General features: G+C 61.6%; 1 protein-coding gene across 2 annotated transcripts in view; it reads right to left on the bottom strand.

Annotated features, from left to right (window-relative positions):
- Positions 1-1,349: 1,349 nt before the first annotated feature.
- MLLT1 (MLLT1 super elongation complex subunit) overlaps positions 1,350-19,771 on the bottom strand; it is a 67,973-nt gene continuing 49,551 nt past the window's right edge. Inside the window, exons 5-12 of one of the 2 annotated variants that reach the window (XM_043586344.1) lie at positions 18,912-19,037; positions 14,444-14,998; positions 9,431-9,518; positions 7,230-7,338; positions 5,043-5,142; positions 4,602-4,673; positions 4,326-4,397; positions 1,350-4,112 (exon numbers count right to left, since the gene is read on the bottom strand). In XM_043586344.1, the coding sequence (XP_043442279.1) occupies positions 3,984-4,112; positions 4,326-4,397; positions 4,602-4,673; positions 5,043-5,142; positions 7,230-7,338; positions 9,431-9,518; positions 14,444-14,998; positions 18,912-19,037 (1,251 nt within the window). In that variant the 3' untranslated portion in view covers positions 1,350-3,983. The remainder of the gene's footprint in view (positions 4,113-4,325; positions 4,398-4,601; positions 4,674-5,042; positions 5,143-7,229; positions 7,339-9,430; positions 9,519-14,443; positions 14,999-18,911; positions 19,038-19,771) is intronic. The other variant, XM_043586345.1, reaches the window with a different exon arrangement.

The following is a 19,771-nucleotide window of genomic DNA, read 5'->3' on the forward strand; positions in this document are numbered from 1 at the left end:
TCGGCTCAGGTCACGGTCTCGGGGTTTGTGAGTTGGAGCCCCAGGTCGGGCTCTGTGGTGCCAGTGCAGAACCTGCTTGGGACTCCCTCCCTCTCTCTGCCCCTCCCCCGCTGTCTCTCTCTCTCAAAATGAACTTGAAAAAAGATCCCCAAAATGTATGGAAACTGTTTTCACTAAAAGACAAAAAGAAAACTTTAAAGGCACCAGAGACCAGACTCAAAGAGGCAAGAGACCAAAGTGCTGGCTTCTCAACAGAAAACGCAGGAGGCAGACAGCCACACCCCTGCCCGCCCTCAACTGCACTTAGCCGAAACACCTTTAGGAACTAAGGATGAAACGGAGAGGTCTTTTTTGCACGAGCAGAAGCCGAGAGAATTCACTGCTGCTGCTAATTCCTCAGGCTTAAGGGCCGTGATCCCAGATGGACCCACGGGAAGGAGGAGGACGCTACAAGGCGCAGACACACGTCCGCACTTGCAGGAGCACGTGCCTGGGCTTGAGTCTCAGAAATGCGCCTACGTGCCATCCCACAGGGAGGTGGACTCTCCAGGGCTGCCGCACCTGCCCGTGGGGACTCTGTCAGCAGCACCCACCCCACCCCGAGCTTGCGACGAGTCCGTGAGTCCTTCTGAGCATGGCGCCTGGCCTGTGCATTCTTACCCCCAAGTCGTCCTTCGCTGCGTCGTGGGGGCTGGGAGCCGTGGGAGCCACTCCAGATCCTGCTTCGGGAGCTCTGATCAGAAACTGTCCCAGAAGACTCGCAGAATCTTTCTCCGATAGGAAAGATAGGGCAGGGGAGGCCATTGCCCTGATGCTGGAAGTAGAAATTTTGGCTACTGCCAAGAAGAAAGGCTCCTGAGGTTCCACTATGGCCAGCCGTCTCCCTTGCACCTGCCGAGAGCGGGGTGGAACTTTCGCAGTGGCCGGGCCGCTTCCGTGGGACCCCGCAAGAGCCCAGTCTCCTCGGGGCTCACTCAGCTCTGCCACATGGGGTCCTTCCTAGGCAGAGCCCACCGCGGGCAAACCAGCAGACGGGCACCCCAGCTCTCAGCAGAGGTGGTCTTTACCCACATTTCCCTACCTATCTCACCTTCTGTCACCTAGCTGTCCACCCATCCTCCCATCCTGTGAAGCCAGGCTTGTCTTTCAACCCCAACCCTGCCCCTTCCCCCAAGGAAAGGAACACACGTCAAAAGCCGGACCCGAGGCCACATTTTCCACCGTCCCGCCCCCCCCCCCCCCCCCGACCCCATCCCCACTCCTGCTGCCCGGGCTGGATGCCAGCCCTCTGTCCTCTTCGCGGTTGTACCAGGGGGAATGAAGCGGACGCATAAGGCTCTGCGCGTAAGTCTGCTTTCCCATCTGACTTTATTTCACTTTTTTTTTCTATAAAACTCCTCCATAATTTCACAATTTAACAAAAAGTTTAAAATTCAGGACAGAAACAATCCTGTGACTTATTACAAACACGATTCTCCTTTGTTCCTTTTATCCAGGAGTTGGTCTCAGGCCGTGAGTGTCCTAGTTCCTAGTGAGACACATTCTTTGTAAAAAACCCTTATGGGTAAGAAAGGTATTCGATACCTTTTGCTTTCAGGTGTCGGTTTACATTTTGTTCAGGAGAGAGCAAACACAGGGATCTGCACTGGGGGCAGGGGACTGAACACTAAACACGCGGCAATCACAAAGTGCCGGCCCCTTCCTATGGAAGCGTCCCCAGAGCCCTCGTGGGCCCAGCTGCCGGGCAGCTGGGGGTGGGCCGGGGAGGGGGGCAGCCGGGAAGGCTGCGGTCAAGGCCCTGGTTGCCTGGCACGTCCATCAGGTGATTGCGGGGCCAGCACTGGACCCAGAGCAGCTCTGGGGGACAGCACTGGGGCCTTCTGGCCAGAGGAGGTAACTGAGAAATGGGTTGGCGCTTCTGAAGGCCCCAGAAACAGCAGGAGGGGCCAGACGCTGCTGCTACCGAGGGCAGGCCGAAGCCTGGCCTTCCTCCAGCTGCTTCCTGGGGACAGCCCGGCTCCAGACAAGAACGCTGCCCGAGTCCGGTGTGGAGCCCGGGAGGGCCTGTGGCCCTTCCCAGGAGATGCTCCGGAATTGGAAGGGCTGGCGCCCTGGGGCTCAGGCTCCCGGCCATGGCCCCCAGCAGCCTCTGTGCAGAGGGCCGGGCAGCTGCTGCCTTTCACGTAGCCCACGTCAGGCTAGTTCCTTCTGTCCACTGTCTTAGAGTTTCCAGAGAAGAGAGGTGCCCCACTTTGGAGTATTGTTGGCCTGCCTGGGGAAGGGGACGGTGGCGGCACGGAGCCTGCCACACAGGCCCGCCCTCTTCCTAATACCTCAAGGCAGTGGGGTCAGGAGAGAATCAGAGCAGATGGCGAGGAGTCGTGGCGGTTTCCTCTGAAAGTTCTCGGGCCTTCCCGGCAAGTTCTGGGGATTTCACCAGGGAAGCTGAAATTTGGGGAAACCTTGGAGGCAGGTCTCCCCAGGAGTGTTTAGGGTCTGCCTGACAGACGGAATCGGGGACACACTAGTCGGGAACCACAGGGAAGGGGAGCTTGGCACTCCCCGCATCGGAACTCCCGACAGGCGGGGAGGAGAGGCCCTCTGAGGGTGGGCTGGGGAGAGAGGGTGAGCCCACCTCGGGGCCCTGGTCCTTTCCCCCCACACAAGTCAGGGCGGGGGCACTGGGGGATTAGAGGCTGAGCAAACAGGACCCCAGCCCCCAGGAGCCCCACCCAGGGTGGGCTAACCCCATGAGGGCATTCTGGCTGAGAGGGTGGGGAGCCAGCTTGGCCCTCGGAGAGTCTCAGGCATGCGAGGAGTCAGGTCTCTGGACTGGCGTTGACTCGAAGGGGTGGGACGGCCAGGCCCGAACCAAGAGAGGGGTGCCCGGGAGGGCCTGCTGCCGGCTGGGCCCTGGCTCGAGGGGCTGGCTCTAAGTCCTGACGCTCCTCAAACAACTCCACAAACTATCTCGTCTTATTTGGCAAAAGCTCATTTTTTCAAAGTTCGAAGACTCCAACGACAGAAAGGAGGAAGAGGACCCATGGAAGGAGGAAGAAGACGAGCCGTGGGGGGCAACACACGACATGGCCCGTGGCTGGTGGAGGCCAGGAGGTCTGCTCCTGGAGGCGGCCGCCGGTCTGACCAGGCGCCAAGTGCGCAGAGGCCCCTGGGTGCCGAGGACCTGCTGCCCCGTCGTAGTGTTCGCCGGCCCTCGGCTGGGTCCTCCGGGCCACGGGAGGACGAGACATCCTTGGAGCCGCGGAGGGCGAGTCCTCCCCTCGCCTCTGAGAGGCGCCGGCGATGCTCCAGCTGTGCCTCCAGCCCCGCGACAAGACCAGTGGGAACGTCTTAACCTAAAAGTCCCGCCTTACTCACCCCCCACCCCCCACGTGCACTGCTGCCACGGAAACGCACACCCGGAAACCGCTCTGGTACCTACAGTGCATACACATACGCTAGAGAGAGAACTGTACAGACAGAGTCCCAGCACAGTGAGAGCCCGCGGGGGACTGCACCCGGCCTGGCGCGGCCCTGGGCACGGTGGGTGTGTGGGAACCGTTGGGGGAGGCTGGAGGCAGTGCCCCGGCTGCTCAGAGAGGCCAGGGCAGTGAAACCATGCCATGTGTCCTGCGGCGGAGTGGGGCCCCCACCGCGGGCCACGTTTCCTCCCCTGCTGAAGTGAGGCCTGGTGCTGCCTTCAACACAAGCTGCTTTCTGAGGGGGGCCCAGGTGACGGCCCCTGAGTGTTGGGGAGCAGCGGCGCCGGCCTGCCCCCCCTCAGCCTCAGGGCTCCCGATCCGGTGGTGGGGAGGGGGGGCCGGGAGCCGACGAGGAAAGTGCAGCTGGCCGTGCGGGCCGAGGACAGGGCGGTCACTAAGGCAGTGCTGCGGGTGGGTGAGTCGAGAGAGAAGAAGGAAGGCGGGGCCTGGGCGTGGCCTCCCGGGGCCCCCGGTGAAGAGGGCCCGGCACCCGGCCCAGGGTCATGTGGCCACAGCCTCCAGGTAGCTCTGCAGCTTACGCACGGTAGTCTCGTCCAGGGAGAAGAGATCAAAGTCGAAGGTGGTGTTGGTGACGTTGAAGTGGCCGGTCTCCTCAATCAGGTTTACGATCTGGAAGATGGGGCAGGGCAGGTGGCTTAAGAGAGCAGGAGGCTGGTCTGGGGTGGCCCTCACCCCTCACCCCGCCCCCTGTCAGGCTCTGAGGGAGAGGAGGGGGAGAAGGGCTTCCTGGGAATGTCCCGCAGCATGCACGCCTCCAGGGCACCCCCTGCCCCAGACGCATCTGAGAGAACCGCGGGGGGGGGGGGGGGGGGGTCTCCGCACCTGTTGCAGCACGTTGCGCTCCCTCAGGGCCATCAGCCTCCGGTGCAGCTCCACCAGCTCATCCGTGTAGGCCTGGGGGTGACGGAGGGGCGCTCAGCCGGTGGCCGCAGCCCCACCCTGCCCACAGTCCCACCCATCTGGGCCCAGGGTGCGGGAAAGAGGAAGGCCTCAGGCACCCCTGGGTGAGGCTGGGACAGGGCACAGGCCAGAGGAGTCTGTCCAGCTCCGGGGGCCCAGAACTTCCCTCCCACCACCCGCCGGGCCCCAGTCGTCCACCTTGTCGTAGGTGCCCCTCTTGAGGATCTTCTCGGGCTTGCTGCAGGACTCTGGGCTCCTCCGGCCTGACGCCTGCAGGGCAAACCCAGATCCGCTCTGAGCTCTTGCCCTCACTCACCTCCTCCCCCAGCCCGCTGGTGGCTCTCCCACCGGCCTCCAGAGCCTGTCTGGAGCCCTGGGGCTGGCTCCTATCCTCCTTCTTCTGACCCTGACTCTAAAGGCAGCCAACCATGGGCAACCGATAGATCTCTGGGGTCTGGGGGGAACCAAGCCTCCCTCTGCCCCCACCCTCAGTCTCCATTCCTTGGAGACCTCAGTCCACATCCCGCAGCCCTGCCTCCAGGACATGAGGGCTGAAGCAGAGACCTGCTTGCCCAACAGACCACCTCCTCCTCCTCCTCTTCCTCTGAGTGGGGGCCACCTGGGCATCCCCCAGCTTACCTTGCTGTTGGGTGGGGGCGGCTTCTTGGAGGGAGGGGGCTCCCGGCTGGGCAGGCAGGAGTCGGCACTGTTGTCACTTTCACTGTCACTGAAGCTCAACCTGAACACAGGACACAGCACCCTGTCAGGCCCCCACCACCTGCTGCTCTGGGGACCTGTGCTCCCGGATCCTGCCCTTCGTTCTTGGTTCGGCGCTCCGCTAGACCCCAGGAGACCGGCCTCACTCGGCACAGAGCCCCAGAGCAGCACGCTGGCACTCTGAGGGGCTACGTGGGGCTCCAGGGCCAGCACACAGCCCAGTGTCGGTCTGCCGGTCTCACTCCTGAGCTCAGCTCTGCTGCTGGTGACCCTGCAGGCAGAGCCCCCTGCGGCAATCTGCCCAGGGTGAAATCTCGGCTCCCACCTGAGCTGACCCCCTCTGGACGGCAGGCTTCTGGCAGGGACGTCAGGCACCCTGTGCCCGGGAATAAGCATTCAGGCTGTCTCAGGGGAAGGGCGTGGCGGCTCGGGGTCACAATCCCCAGCACGCATGAACCTATAGCCCCGTCTCTCTCACTACGTCTCTTCACACAAAATATGTCGGCCCGTCCGTCGCCTTTAGCCCTCTCCAGAGTCTCTCGAAGCATAGTGAGCAGGTGTGGAGGGAACTCATCCGTGGGAAGAGTCTCCGTCCGGGACCCCCAGTCCCTGGGGACACCCCGGCCTTGCCATAGTCGGGAGGAGTCCCCCGGGCCTGCCAACATCTACCACACGGCACATCCACCTGCTGCTTTCTCCTTCTGCCTGAAACAGGCCTCCCCACAGAACGCAGCGCATGAAGTACCCGGGTACACGGTGGCCAGAACCTTGGCCCTGGGGGCTCTGGCCTCACTCCTCCAAGGCCACGGCTGTCCTGTCCTCAGAGGGGCTTCTCCCACAAGAAGCACCAGCCCCCAGGGCCCTGCTGTTCTCGGGGGGCCCAGGGCCTGCTCTCTCCCAGACTCCTGCAGCTGCAGGTCTGCCGTGGGCGGGGGGTGGGGGAGGGTGGGAACAGGCCGGCGGGAGGTCTCCTCGTTGCCCAGGTGGCACTATAGTGTCCCCCACGCCTGCGGGCCCACCAGGTAGCACCTCCCGAGAAAGCAGAGGGAATAAGGTGGGGCTCTGTCAGCTCACCGCAAGCAGCCACAGTGCCAGCGTGACCCCTTCCCTGGAGCCCCAGGAAGCCCCTGAAAAGGACACTAAAGGCCCTTCTGCACATCTGGTCCCCGTGCTGTGCCAGGAGCCCCTCAGGACCGGACTGACACGTGTTAGAGCTCTCAGCATCCCGCTCCCAGTGCGGCGCACTGCCAGCACACCGGGTGGTCGTTCCCGTCACCCCCCCGGCCCGCGCCCCAGTTTCCCTTACCTGGAGGGTGCCGGCAAACGCAAGAGCCCGTTTAAGGACTCTCTCGGACGCAACTCTGGGCGGCGGGCTTAAGCGGCATGACTAACAGCGCCACGGCAAGCACCCGTTGGGCGTCCCTGAGCCCGCTGGGTGCAGACCCAATGCCCAGCCCATCTGAAAGATGAGCCACTGAGGTCGCGAGGTCTTGGCCTCCCAGGCAGGAGGGCCTATATCAAGACAGGGCCGCTGGCTCCCGGGTCTGCCCGTTCTGCAGGCCTGGCGCCGAGGCCGGCATTTGCTCTGGGCTGCAGGCTAAGAACACACAGCCATCCCTGAGGTGGGCCCGCTCCAAGGGTCCGGGGGCGCCCAAAGGAGGAGCCTCAGCTCACCCCGCTCTGAGGAAAGGACAGATGTCACCCTCCCTAAGCCAGCAGGCAGCCACAGCAGCTCCCCACGCTGGGGTGTGTGCCGGTCCCAGGACGGTTTCCGGGCCGCCCTCACCCCGGGCCACGCAGGGGCAGAAGGGTGAGGGGGAAGCGGCCCCCTGGCCCGAAAGCAGAGGAACGAGCCTCCCCCTACACCCTGAACCGGCCGTCAGGCTGCTGTGCGCGGCCTCACTCCCCTCTCGGCTGGTGACCGGACCTCCCTCCCTGCCCTCCCTGCCCTCCCTGCCCAGCAGGCACCTCGGGAGCCGCAGCTTGGCGGAACTGAGAGCACGCAGCCCCCAGGGGTGCCTCGGGTGGGGTGCTCCGGGGACACGCTCAGCCCGGCCCCGCCTCCTCGCCCCCTCACCCGCCCTGCTCGCTCCCCGAGGGCCCAGGCACCTGGAGTCCCTCCCAGCATTGGTCTTCCCAGAGGCCTCCTCGCCCGACGAAGAGTCGTCTTCGTCGGATTCCTCCGACTGCAGGTCCTCCACCATGGAGCGCAGGGGGCCTGGGGAGGGCAGCAGGGGAGGCAGGCAAGGGGACAGAAGCAGGATCAGGGCTCTGCCTGCACTCCACAGGTTCCCCTGCACGCCCGGGACCACGCGGCCCTTCTCGAAACCGTGACCCCCAAACACACCCACACAAACCTGCCTCGGAGGTCCCTCTGGCCACCTGAGGTCTGCCACCCGCCTCCAAGAGCTACCCCCGTGGCCACCCCCTTCCTGAGGGACCCCCTGGCTCCCCACCCCCTACCTTCCTGGCCCTGCTCGCAGGCTTCTGGCCCCTGGCCCTGCTCGCAGGCCTCTGGCCCCTGGCCTGCAGCGGGACTGCAGGGCCCCTCCATCGCCCAGGCTGAGGGGCAGCCCTCCTCTGCTCCGGGTGTGGGGAGCACAGCCTCTGCCTGGAGTCTCGGCAAGCCAGCCCCGGCCTGGGAGGGCAAGGCAGCCAGAGCCGGGGACACAGAACCCTCCCGGGCAGCCTGCGCCCCTACGCCGGCCTGCCCAGCCCCTCAGCAACCCCCTCCGCTGCTCTGGGCCAACCGTCCGCTCCTCTCTCCAGAGGCCCACAGTTCCAGTCCCCTACAGACGGCATCTTGGTTTATATTCCTGTTACCAAGGCAACAGAGGGACACAAAGCCCTCAATTACCTTGGTCACATGATCCCGCTCGGGCAGGTTCCCCCTCCCTTCCCCATAGATAAGAACCCTTGGAGCGAATGTGGGCTTTGAGCATCCCATCCCCCATTCCCCTCGGCGACTGCAAGTCTGAATTCCAGGCAGGCCATACCCTACCCCCCCCCCCACGATCCACTCCCCAGCTCTCCCCAACCCTTGAAAAAAGGATTCTAGGCTGTGGGGGCAGGAAAATCTTGGCCCAGTTCACCAGAAGTAATGGTTCCAGTTTGAGGGTGGCCCCTTGCTGCCCTCACCTCAGCACCCTGTGTGTGGGCTGGGGCCCCGAGACCCACCCTGCACCCAAGGAAGGCCCTCCCTGCTCTGGGGCAACCAAGTGGGCCTCAGGCCCTCTTCCACCAAGCCTCCCCGAAGGCATGAGGGAAGACAGAAATGCAGACTGCTGGGGTCTGAGCCTGAGTATCAGCCAAATTACGCAGCAAGAGCAGAACCTATCCTACCCCATCCACGAAGAGTTTTGCTGGGGTGGGGGAGAGAATGGGAGCGGGGGTAGGGTGAGGATGGGGGTGAAGACTGGGGCAGGGGTGGGGTGAGGACGTGGATAGGGAGGGGGTGAGGATTGGGGCGGGGTGGGGTGAGGATGGGGGGAGGGGTGGGGATGGTGCTGAAGACTGGAGCAGGGGTGAGGTGAGGATAGGGATGGGGAGTGGGAGGATGGGGGTGAAAAAAGGAGCAGGAGTGGGGTGAGGACGGGGACGGGGAGAATGGGGGTGAGGACTAGGGCAGGGTGGGGTGATGACAGGGATGGGGGAGGGGGAGGATGTGGATGGGGGGGCAGAGGAAACAGTGGTCTATCTGGGATGGGCTGCTCAAAGGAAGGAAGGAAGGAAGGAAGGAAGGAAGGAAGGAAGGAAGGAAGGAAGGAAGGGGAAAGGGACCCTCCTCCACAGGTCCACCAGCAGCAGCACCTCATCAGCAAGGCTCGAAGCCTTTGTCACACAGCTGGGCAGACCCGAGGGCCCCAGAGACTGACCCCAAAGACGAAAGACCACCAGAAAGGGCAGCACCTCTCACACCTGGCTGGTGGTCAGGGGACCTGCGTCTGTTTTGTTCTTTCATACGGATCCCCTGAGCTTCCAAAAACCCAGGTCTGCGGATCTCCGGGGGCCAGTCCTGGAACAGTCCAGGGCAAGGCAGCCCAGGTGTGGGGCTCCCCCACCCTTTCCCACCACCCCCCACCACCCCCCGCTCCCAGGAAGCTGTCAGTGAACTTTTATGGCAGGGGTAGCAGCGTTGAGACACGGGTGTGCCGATGCTCAGGCGGGGATGAGCCCCCATGTGAGTCGGTCACGTGGAGGAGACCATCGCGAACCCCTCGGATTCAGTCCCAAACCCAGCGCCCCACTGGCTCCAGGTGGGCAGCGGCTGCCTTTGCACAAGAAAACTCCCTTCCTCGTGCACCACGCACCTTGACTGTGGTTCTGAGACGGCTCGAAATCCGAGTCGGAGCTGGAGTCGGAGCTGGAGCTGGAGTTGGACGGGCTCGACTGGGCAGACTTCACCCGCGACAACAGGGACGGGCGGGACAGTGGGAGAGGAGACAAGGAGACTCTTTCAGTCCGAGGGGAACGAGCAGGCGATGAATGCCTCTGGCCTTCACCGGGTCTCGGCCCAGACCCCCACTCCAAAGCTCGCCGAGGCGCCAGACCCCAGCACCCCCTGCCTAAGGCACACATGAGCTGGGCTCCACGGATGGCCCAGCTCCCGGCTCCCCCTCAGCCCCAGGACACGGGTTAGCATTCAAAATGCAACGCAGGACTTTTCTTTTCCCACCGAGGGACTTGAACTTTCTAGCAGTTCCAGGAGAAGCTCCAGATCACACCTGCCTGGGCAGGGGGACAAGGAACTAGACAAGCCGTTGATGCAGGGCAGGGGGCGCTCCTCTGTTTGTGGGCCCTCCTCTGGTGACAGCATGCCCCAGCTGGTGTGGGCGGTGGTGGTGCCGCCACAGGGCACAGCTGAAGGGTCTGGACAAGAAAGGTGGGTGCAGAGACCCCCTTCTCATCCTGCCCGTTCCTCACCGCCCATCCCAAGGCTGACGCATGATCAAAAGGCGTCTTCCTGCCACGTGCTGTCATCCACCGGGCACCTGAGGTCATGACGAGCATGTGTGCACATGACCAGCAGGTGAGGACACAGTGGCCTGTCACGCGCAGAGCCGGCCAGTCACACCCCTTCCTCTTTCCTTTTTGCAGCCAGCCACCCCAAACTCAGCCACCAGGGGGCAGTAAAAGCCAAAAGAGGACAATAGATGGTAGATAGGATGGGAGGTGGGGGGGTGGTTAAGACACCTGGGGGTTGCGCCTCTCTTGGTGGACAGGGACCTGGATAGGGACCATTTGCTTCAGACGCATGCATGCTTGTGGCGGGGGCCTCTGGCCGTGCCACACAGAGTGCTGAGCCAGAACAGGGGCAGCGTCTGTTCCCAGGCCCTTGCTTTCTGCCAACAAGCTACTCCAAAGGGGCAGCATGGTAAGCGTGGGCCAGGGGGCACAGGCCCCAAAGGGCATAAGAGCATAGTCCAGAGCTCAGAAGGTCTGCCTTGGCCCAGAGTGCCCCCAATGCATGGGGGGGTGCTGCCTGAGACCAGCAAGGCTGTCCTCGGGACGGGCTATCCAGCCCTCTGGCCTCAGGATCCTCTGAAGGAAATGACAGCTTCAGCACCTAGGATCAAGCACCTCCCCTTGTCAAGAGGAGGGAGGGGGCCGGGAGACGGGCAGAGGCACCCAGCGGCGTCTGCGCAGGTGTCTCAGGAGTGAAGAGCCCAGAAGAGCCCCTGACCTGTTGAGGCAGAGGACAGCCCCTCTAGATGGTCTGTGGACCAGGGGCGGGCCCCAGCCCATGCAAGGGGCCCTAGGAAGGCACAAGTCTCCTCCTCTATAGACCCATGAGTGATCCAGGCTGCCCCGGGGACAGAATACTTTGCACCTGATGAGTGAAAGGAGTGAGTCCTCCAGGGTTTACCACAGTCTTCCAGAACCCACTCCCACCTTCCCGACGCACCCCTACTGATGTCCCCTACTCACCCACCTTCACACTGGCCAACGATGTTCTCTGGGAAGCCCTCCCTGGGGAAACCCGGCCTGGACTGCCATCAAGCACTGACCACTGAAGAGGGGCCATCCAGACCAGCATGACCCCACGACCCCCAGCAAGGGGCCCAGCTGGGCCTGGAGCCGCAAGGCGCCTCCGGCATGTAGACCCCGAGTTCTTATTCTGGCCCAGGGGTGCTGCATTCTGACCCTAGCTTTCTCACCAGCATCCCCAGTTTTAAGCCTCAGTTTCCCGATCTGTGAAAGAGCGAGTGTGCCGGCCTCTGCTCAGTGTGTACAGGTGTGTGTGTGCCGGATGCTAGCACATGAAGGTCAACGCCAACTGTGCCAACGGACCTCTGGGGCACAGGCCTCGGGCAGGACTGGGCCAGGGACGTGAGAGCAGCAGGGGCTGTGGGGCGGGCACAGAACAGCAGGGCCACGTGCTAGACCAGGGGTGGCGGCAGCGCCCGGTGGGGAGACGGGTCGGCAGACTCTGGACACAGGGAGCCCCCAAGAGGCCAGCCTGGACCCTGTGTCAGAACAGGCGAGCACTGGTGGTGTCCCTGCCGAGCAGTCGGACGTGCTTCTCAGAAGGACCTGTCCCTCTTCCTCCCACGCTAGCCCAGAGGGCAGGGAAAGGGAGCCCAGAAATGATTTCAGCTAAGACAGCCCAGAGCAGGTGTGGGTCAGAAGTGCACAGGAGATCACTGTGAGCGCTGCAAAGTGTCCTGGTGCTCAGGCACACGGAGTGTCCAGAGGGAGGACAGAGGGCCTCCTGGGCCGTGACTGGATGGGAGCCACTGGCTCAGGAACCCCATGGACCAAAGAGACCACAGAAAAGCCACTGGAGGAGCTGAGGAGCTCGGCCCAGGGACTCAGACAAGGAGCTGCCCAGCTACCTCTGAGGGCTAAGGGGAGAGGCGACTCAGGGTCCACACACTGGTCAGAGCTTTCCGGTGGCGGCGTCCCATGTGGACTCCAGGGTCGATGGCCTGAGATAGTCAAGAGAGGCCCAGGAGGCCCGAGTCTGGAAGGCTATCTCGCCTCCTCCACCAGACATCTGTGCCTCACTGAGACCCCAGGGTTGTCAAATGGCAGCCAGTCACGATCTGGCATCCTGTTGGTGGCTGGGTCTCACGCCTACGTGGACCTCAAGTGGCTAAGCCTTGTCATTCAGAAGTCTCTCAGGATACAGAGCCCAGGGCCACTCTGGGCGTCCAGCCAGCCCACTCTGAGCAGAAGCCCCCAGGTGCTCACGACGACCACACCAGGATGGCAGTGTGGTCACTGGGGCAGGACACAACATGCAGCTCAAGTGGGGAGACGGGGGAGGCCCCCGTCTCTTCCCAATGCAGGTCTGCCAGGCCCGGGCGCAGAACGGCCTCGCTTAAAAGCGCCTGGGATAGAAAAGAGGGACAGTGCCTTCTGGGTGTGACAAGTGCTGGGCACACGGCACTGCCAGTCCTGTGTGTGTGTGTGTGTGTCCCTAAGCTGGTGGGATGCACTGTTACCCACAGGCTCAATCATCGCCTCCACAGCCTGCCCCTGGAAGCCACACGCTCAAGACATCGGTGCTGCTGACACCATCCACCCATGGCTTCGTCTCTGGGAGCCACTGTCAAAGTCCCTGTGGAGCTCTGAGAAGCCACACTGGAAGGCAAGCCTTCTGCCCCCGAGAGTGAATGGGGATTCATAAACACAAAAGGGACAGTGTGGAGGTTCCTCAAAAAATTAAAAATAGATCTACCCTATGACCCAGCAACAGCACTGCTAGGAATTGACCCAAGGGACACAGGAGTGCTGATGCATAGAGGCACTTGTACCCCAATGTTTATAGCAGCACTTTCAACAATAGCCAAATTATGGAAAGAGCCTAAATGTCCATCAACTGACGAATGGATAAAGAAGATGTGGTTTATATACACGATAGAATACTACTTGGCAATGAGAAAGAATGAAATTTGGCCTTTTGTAGCAATGTGGATGGAACTGGAGGGTATTAAGCTAAGTGAAATAAGTCATACAGGGAAAGACAGACACCATATTGTTTTCACTCTTATGTGGATCCTGAGAAACTTAACAGAAGACCATGGGGGAGGGGGAGGAAAACAAAACAACACAAAAAGGTTAGAGAGGGAGGGAGCCAAAGCATAAGAGACTCTTGAAAACTGAGAATAAACTGAGGGTTGATGGGGGGTGGGAGGGAGGGGAGGGTGGGTGATGGGCATTAAGGAGGGCACCTGTTGGGATGAGCCCTGGGTGGTATGGAAACCAATCTGACAATAAATTTCATACGGAAGGAAGGAAGGAAGGAAGGAAGGAAGGAAGGAAGGAAGGAAACAAAGAAAGAAAAAGAAAGAAAGAAAGAAGAAAAGAAAGAAAGAAAGAAAGAAAGAAAGAAAGAAAGGAAAGGAAGGAAGAGGAAAGAAGGAAGGAAGGAAGGAAGGAAGGAAGGAAGGAAGGAAGGAAAAAAAAGAAAGAAAGAAAGAAAGAAAGAAAGAAAGAAAGAAAGAAAGAAAGAAAGAAAGAAAGAAAAAGAAAAGTAAAGAAAAGAAAAGAAAAGAAAAAAGAAAAGAAAAGGAAAAAAGAAAAAGAAACACAAAACGGCACTGTGGGCTGGAGCTGGTGATACTCAGCCCCCCCACCCCTGCCATCCATCTAAGCACCTGTTCTCTGACCCCTTGAGCCAAACAGCACTCGGAGATGGGGCTGCCACCCGAGACTCCAGCGAGGTCTGGCTCCGCAGGCAACAGTCTGCCTACTGGCTGCTTTGTGGCTCACGCCATCTCTGATGGTGACCTTAAGAACCGCCTAGAAACGCTGACGTGGCAGGAGTCCCGAGCCTCCCACGGTGACAGGACCTAGCTCCCAGAGAGGGGCTCCAGCCAGTGCTTAGAAAACATCCAAACTGTGTGCACAGGAGGGGGTGGTGGGAAGTATGGGGAGGCCTCGGAACCCACCGAGGCTCAATGGCCAAAGAGCGGGACGAAGACGCTCAGGGACGCCCCACTGGCACCGGGAGGCAGTCCCTGATGGCACTGACCCAGCAGCGGCCAGGAAAGGGGCGACGGTGACACGCAATCAGCCACCGGGTCCCTGGCCCGTGCAGGGGGCTGCCCAAGGAAGACAGCCGTGAACTCAAGGACAAACCTATCACGCTCTGCCAGAACTGTCTTCCCCTAAGCCCTGTGTCCGGAGTTTCCCAACAGAAGGAGAAACTGAGGCTTAGCAAGGTGTGCAGGTTTGCCCAAAGCTACAAAGAGCAACTGGGGGACCCCAGATCCCAGCCTCCTCGTCTAACCTTTGGGCCAACAAGGCCCCTAACAGCTCAGAGCCAGGAGAGAAAGGACAAGGCAAGGGGGCCGGTGGGGGAAGGACCACCTCACCTCTGTCTTGAAGGACGCCTCATCCTCCGAGTTGGACTCCTCCACCTCCGGGGGTTTTTTGATCTCCCTGGGCTCACTCTCGGCCTTGACTTTCTCCCCTTTGCCGCTGCCCTTGTCCTTGGCTGGCTTTTTGTCCGAGAAGGAGGAAGACGAGGTGCGGGGCGAGGTGCCGGGGGCGCTCCTGGACCCCTTGGAGCTACTCTTCTTCTGCTTTTTGGCGCTGGGCTTGGGTGAGTCGGCGGCAGCCGGCCGCTTGCTGGAAGACTTGGGCGGGGGTGGGGGCGGGGGCCCGCCCTTGGGGGACACGCTCTCCAGTTTGGTCTCCTTCAGGGCCATCTTGGGTTCCTTGAAAGCGGCCTTGGCCGGCGGGGCCTTCTCTTCCTTGGGCGGCCGGCCTTCGCCTGGCTTCCGCGTGGCGTCCTTGGTGCTCCTGGCCTGCTCGCGCTCCGGCTCCTTGGAGGGGGCCTTGCCCTCGGAGTCCTTCCGTGGCCGCTCCCGGTGCTCCTTGGCCGTCTTATGGGTCTTGCAGGCCTTGCTGCTGTCCCTGCTGGCGTCCTGAAATGCGGGGGCAGGAGGGGGAGAGACACGGTCAAGTGGCATCTCGGGGTCGCCCTGCTCCGCCTCCCCCGACCCCTACAAAGTATAATCCACCTGATTCAGACTCAGCTAGAGAAAATCTTCCATAAAGCGAAAAAGTAAGGCAGCAGGTGAGAGTTTTAAATGGAGCTGTCCCTTTAAACTACTGGGAAGTGTCAGCAGGTCCCGGGCGACTGCAGGCTAAGATGCCCCTCTGAATTGAACTGACATATTCCCTGAGGGATTCAAGAAGAGCACACGGTGAGTCAGACACGAGACAGGCAGGCCACACGTACCCACTCCCGCTCCAAACTCGCTGCTTCCCGCTGGCCCGGGGGAGCAGAGGCTGCGTGCGGCGCAGGGGGTGGGGGAGCTGAGGGGCACCGGCGGGCAGGCCCCCCCCACCTGGTCCCAGTGCACGCCCAGCACAGCTCTTCTTTGGTCCCCACAGCCAGCATTTACTGAGCACCTGCTGGGCTCCCAGGTGCTGTGCAGAAACAGCTCCTCAGACCCCTCGCCCTCTCGCGATCAAAGCCGCCTGGGCAGCATTTCTAAAACACACACGATTCTTGGGTCTCCACCTTGGGAATTCGGAGGGTTGAGGGTGGAGCCCAGAAGCTAGTGCTGGCCAGGCAGGTCACGGAGCTCCTGCTGGAGACAGAGGCAGAGAGGGGCCCTGCGCCCAGGCTGCTGGGAAGGCCCCTGCGTGCCTGTGCTATCTGCAAACAAGGGCAGGACCACCTACCTCACTAGGTAGTGGTGCAGGGCCTGGCAGGCAGCAAGCACTCAACCAAGGGGGGCTGCAGCCACTGCCACCCACCCCTATGCGGCTGGCGCACCCTGCAGGTGGGAGCCCCATCTGACGCCTCATTTGGACCTCCTTTCTATTGACACCCCGTCGTCACCCCGTATATCCAGGTAAACCGGACAGGTGCCTGCCGTGCTTGGCTGCCAAGGGCTCTGGCCCCACTCGGCAGGCCAGGTACACAGTCGGGCCCAGAGGCTCTCGAGACAAAGCTCACCAGGAAGCCAAGAGAGCCAGACCAGAGGGTGACCCACACCACGAAGGTAGGGGCTCCTCTGAGGCAGCTCACCCCAAGTGCCGAGGGGACAGACTGGAGCATGTCGAGGAGGGTAGGCAAAGCAAGAAAAGGCCCAGCAGCAAGGCCCCTGCTGCCCTCACAGCCCACCATGGAGCTTTCCCGGCAAAGGGACCCAGGGACAGACAGTGCAGCCCTGAACACCTCTGATCCACTCCAGTCGCCGTCTTCTTGCAAATCCATACCCCATGTCAGTGCCAAGGGTTCAGGGACAGCCCCACGTGGCCGAGGCTCACCGCCGCCTCCCTGGAGAAACATCGCTGGGTGCCCTGGCCCCAGCTCTTTGTCACTGGGGCCAGGGGAAGGGATGCTCACGCCACGAGTCCCCAGCACACGGTCTAAGGGGGCAGCCCCCCTGGGGACTGGCTTGCAGAATGGGGCTCCACTCCCCAGCAAGCTGGTCTCCTGAGGAAGCAGGCCAGAAGCAAATTCCACGTGTAATTCCGGCCTCTTCTCGCAGCGTCTGTGTGCCCACTTAGGTCGCAGGAATGGGTCCAAGCACCAAGAGGCACGCTGGCCAATGCCTCCAATGCAGTTCCCACCATGCCCCTACCCCCAAGTCCTAGGGCCAAGCGAGCCTCCACGGCTGCCCAGGACCTGCACAAGCAGCAACGGCCTTCGGAGCTGCAGCTCCTCACCAGGGTCTGCCCGGGGCTCCCAGACCGCGAGCCCTCTGAAATCACACGCTGACGTGAGCATAAGGTAGATATTCCCAGGGATAAGGACTCCTCCCAGTCGTGTTCTCAAAGTGTTAATGACCCAAAAGTGCCTAAGAACCAAGTTTTAGAGAAAGGTCAACCAAGCCAAGTGGCTGACATCAGACAGAGAAGCAGGGTGCCCCTGGGGCTACGAGAGTACAGTTCAGGAAGAGGGGCCAACAGGGCCAACCATTACCGGGGTGGGAGCCTCCAGTTCCCGACCACCACTGCACCCTCTGGGACAGAAGCATCAGGGACTGATCTACCGAGGGCTGTGGCAGCCAGACTCGCCACCGGCCCCCAGGCCCGGGGCTCCCATGGTCAAGGCCCTGCAAGGACATAGCCCTTCCCTCCTGGCCCCTCTGCCTGGCGCAGGTGGCCTGGCCAATCAGACCTTCTGGCTCCAGGCTGCCAGAGAACCAATCTGGGTGCCCAAAGGAAGGTGCTCAGCTGGAGGAAGTGGCTGGCGCACAGGCGGTGCTGTCCAAGGAGAGCTGAGAGGGACTGACGGCTCAGAAGCGGAAGGGTTTCTTTGAGGACCGTCAGCAGAGAAGAACCTGCCGTTCGCTGCCTGAGAAACCCGTGCAGGCGCCTCCTAAGTCACGCTGCCTGGGGGGCTGGAGAAAGACCCTGGGGCAGGGAGGGGGACGGAATCCTGCCTGCCCCAGCCTCCCGGACCTGGCAGATACACTCTTCTGGCTCGGGGGCTCGCTCCCAGGAATCTCAAAGATGCTGGCGACAGATGCTGCGAGCAGACACAGACGCAGTCTTGCCGGCCACCAGGGTGTCCTTACCACCCGGGGGGGGGGGGGGGGGGCATTTCTTTGAGACGTTTTGGGTGGCTTGCAGATGACACGTACAGAAGAGATACCAACTCCTACTCTTTCTGTTCTGCAGAAAGTCCCGAAAAACCGTAGATGGCTGAGATAGAAACCACCAAGATCTCTAGCAAGCATCTTCCTTCCATTTAACCTCCATGTGGTTCAGGGAAGGACAGGCCCAGGAGGCCGGCATGGGGAAGATCCCCAGAGCCACACTCCATACCTGGACTCTGACCACACACGTCTGGAGAGCTTAAGTCAGACAAATCCGGGGATATCAGACACCCACTGACCTTGTGGAAAGTGCCAGAAAGACCCTGCCTGGGCGATGTGGCTCTCCTCCAGTGTTGCTGAAGAGTAAGGCTGGAAGACGGCCTGAGAGTTCAACCTGTCCCGCCTGGGGTGCCCCAGGTCCACAACACCCAACAGGTGAATGAAGCAAGAAACACGCAAAGATGAGAAATAGATAAGCTTGTGGGGTCGGAGACAGGGGGACAAGCAGCCACCCTGAGAGCCAGATGAGCTTGGCCTCCGGGACACGGGACTGTGTGGGTGGCTGCAAGGGAACAGGACGCACGCTCATGAGTTTATATGGACATCAGGACACCATCTGAAGAGCTCCAGTGACCAGTCCTGAACAGTTCGGAGAGAGGTCGCAGGAAGGCAGAGTGCCACCCGCCCAACAGGACTGAGACAAGAGGACAAAAACATTCCCTCTCGGGGAAAAATGAGCCTTCTCACCACATCGTCCCACTGGGCGCTTCCCCCAAATAAGCCTTCTGTGCTGAGAGCTGTTCCCAAAGAAAGAAGCCAAGCCTGGAACAGCCCAGGCCGGGGGTTGGGGGGCACCCAGCCCTGGCAGATGGGGTGTCCTGGCCAAGCTCAGGAGGCCTGGGAGTTGGGCAGTCAAGGCTGTGGCAGAAATACTCTGTCCATGGGCCCCAACCGTGCGAGACTCTCAGGGTCCTGTCTTAGGAGGGAGCCCTAAGGCCCACTGATGCAGTGGGAGCAGTGAGGATGGGGCAGGCTCTCTGGCCTTGAAAGGAAGAGGGTGAAGAGCCTACAATTACTTGGCTGCTCGTGCAATCCAGCAGGGACCGACCCTCCTGAGTGGCAGGGAGCCGCCAGGCGGAGCGAAGAGCTCTAAGAGGAAGATGCCAAGGGAGCAAGTCTGGGAACAGAAGGCCCAGCTCTGCAGAGGGGGCGCCCTGAGCCCAGGACCCACCACTGGGCCCCAGTGCTCCCATGTGACTGGGCCTTCCGCCTCACTAACCTTGGAGCCGTGGGACGGTTTGGTCTTCTTGGGGTCAGAGAAGGCAGAGAGTGGAATTGTGGGTAACATGGGGTAGTCGGGGCTGGGCCTGGACACCGTTTCTGCTCCTTCGGGCATTACCATCACCTAGTGATAAAGAAGAGACAGATGTTATCAGTGAGCAAGGAGGCAAGAGGAAGTGTGCCTGCAGGAGTCCGGCCAGAGGCTGGGGGAGCTGCCTTCTGGGACAAGGGCAAGGGGGAATTGAGCGTCACTTGTCCAAAAGAATCAAAGGCGTTTCCTCCATGAGAGGCTGGGTGCTGAGTGCTCGGAGCAAAGCGGGCTCAAGGTGGCGAGTGAAGAGAAGCTGGGGTCCCAGGATGGCTGGGCCCAGGTGTGGCCGCGTGGCCTCTGGGAGGAGAGCCCCGAGCGCAGTGGACAGAGGGCGAGGCCAGGAAGACCAGCGGAGTGTGCCGAGAAGCACGAGAAGGCAACCGTGGCCCAAGCTGACCGGCACGCTGCGGTTTAGAAGGACCAGAAGCATGGTTTGGAAAGGCGAGAGGCCAGCCAGATACCCACACCGGGCAGCCGCGCGGCAGAGAGAGCAACTTCTGATGGGCGTGCGTACGGGGGACTTCACAGGGTCCCGCGTTTCCAGGGTGGGGGGTGGGGGGTGGGGAGACGAGCCCTCCTCCACGGTCAAGCAGGTAGAAGGTGACTGAACTGGCAGCATGGGAGGCAGAGGCAGGAGAGAACCGCACGGGGGTGGGCGCAGCACGAGCCTGCGGGGGAGGGCAGCGAGTGCCCCACTCTGTTAGCCAACTGCGAGGAGGAAGGGCCTGGAGTCCTGCCAGAAGGTGCTCCCGGGATCCCGGGCTCCT

Source organism: Prionailurus bengalensis, chromosome A2 (assembly GCF_016509475.1).
Source record: "Prionailurus bengalensis isolate Pbe53 chromosome A2, Fcat_Pben_1.1_paternal_pri, whole genome shotgun sequence".
NCBI classification, from domain to species: domain Eukaryota; kingdom Metazoa; phylum Chordata; class Mammalia; order Carnivora; family Felidae; genus Prionailurus; species Prionailurus bengalensis.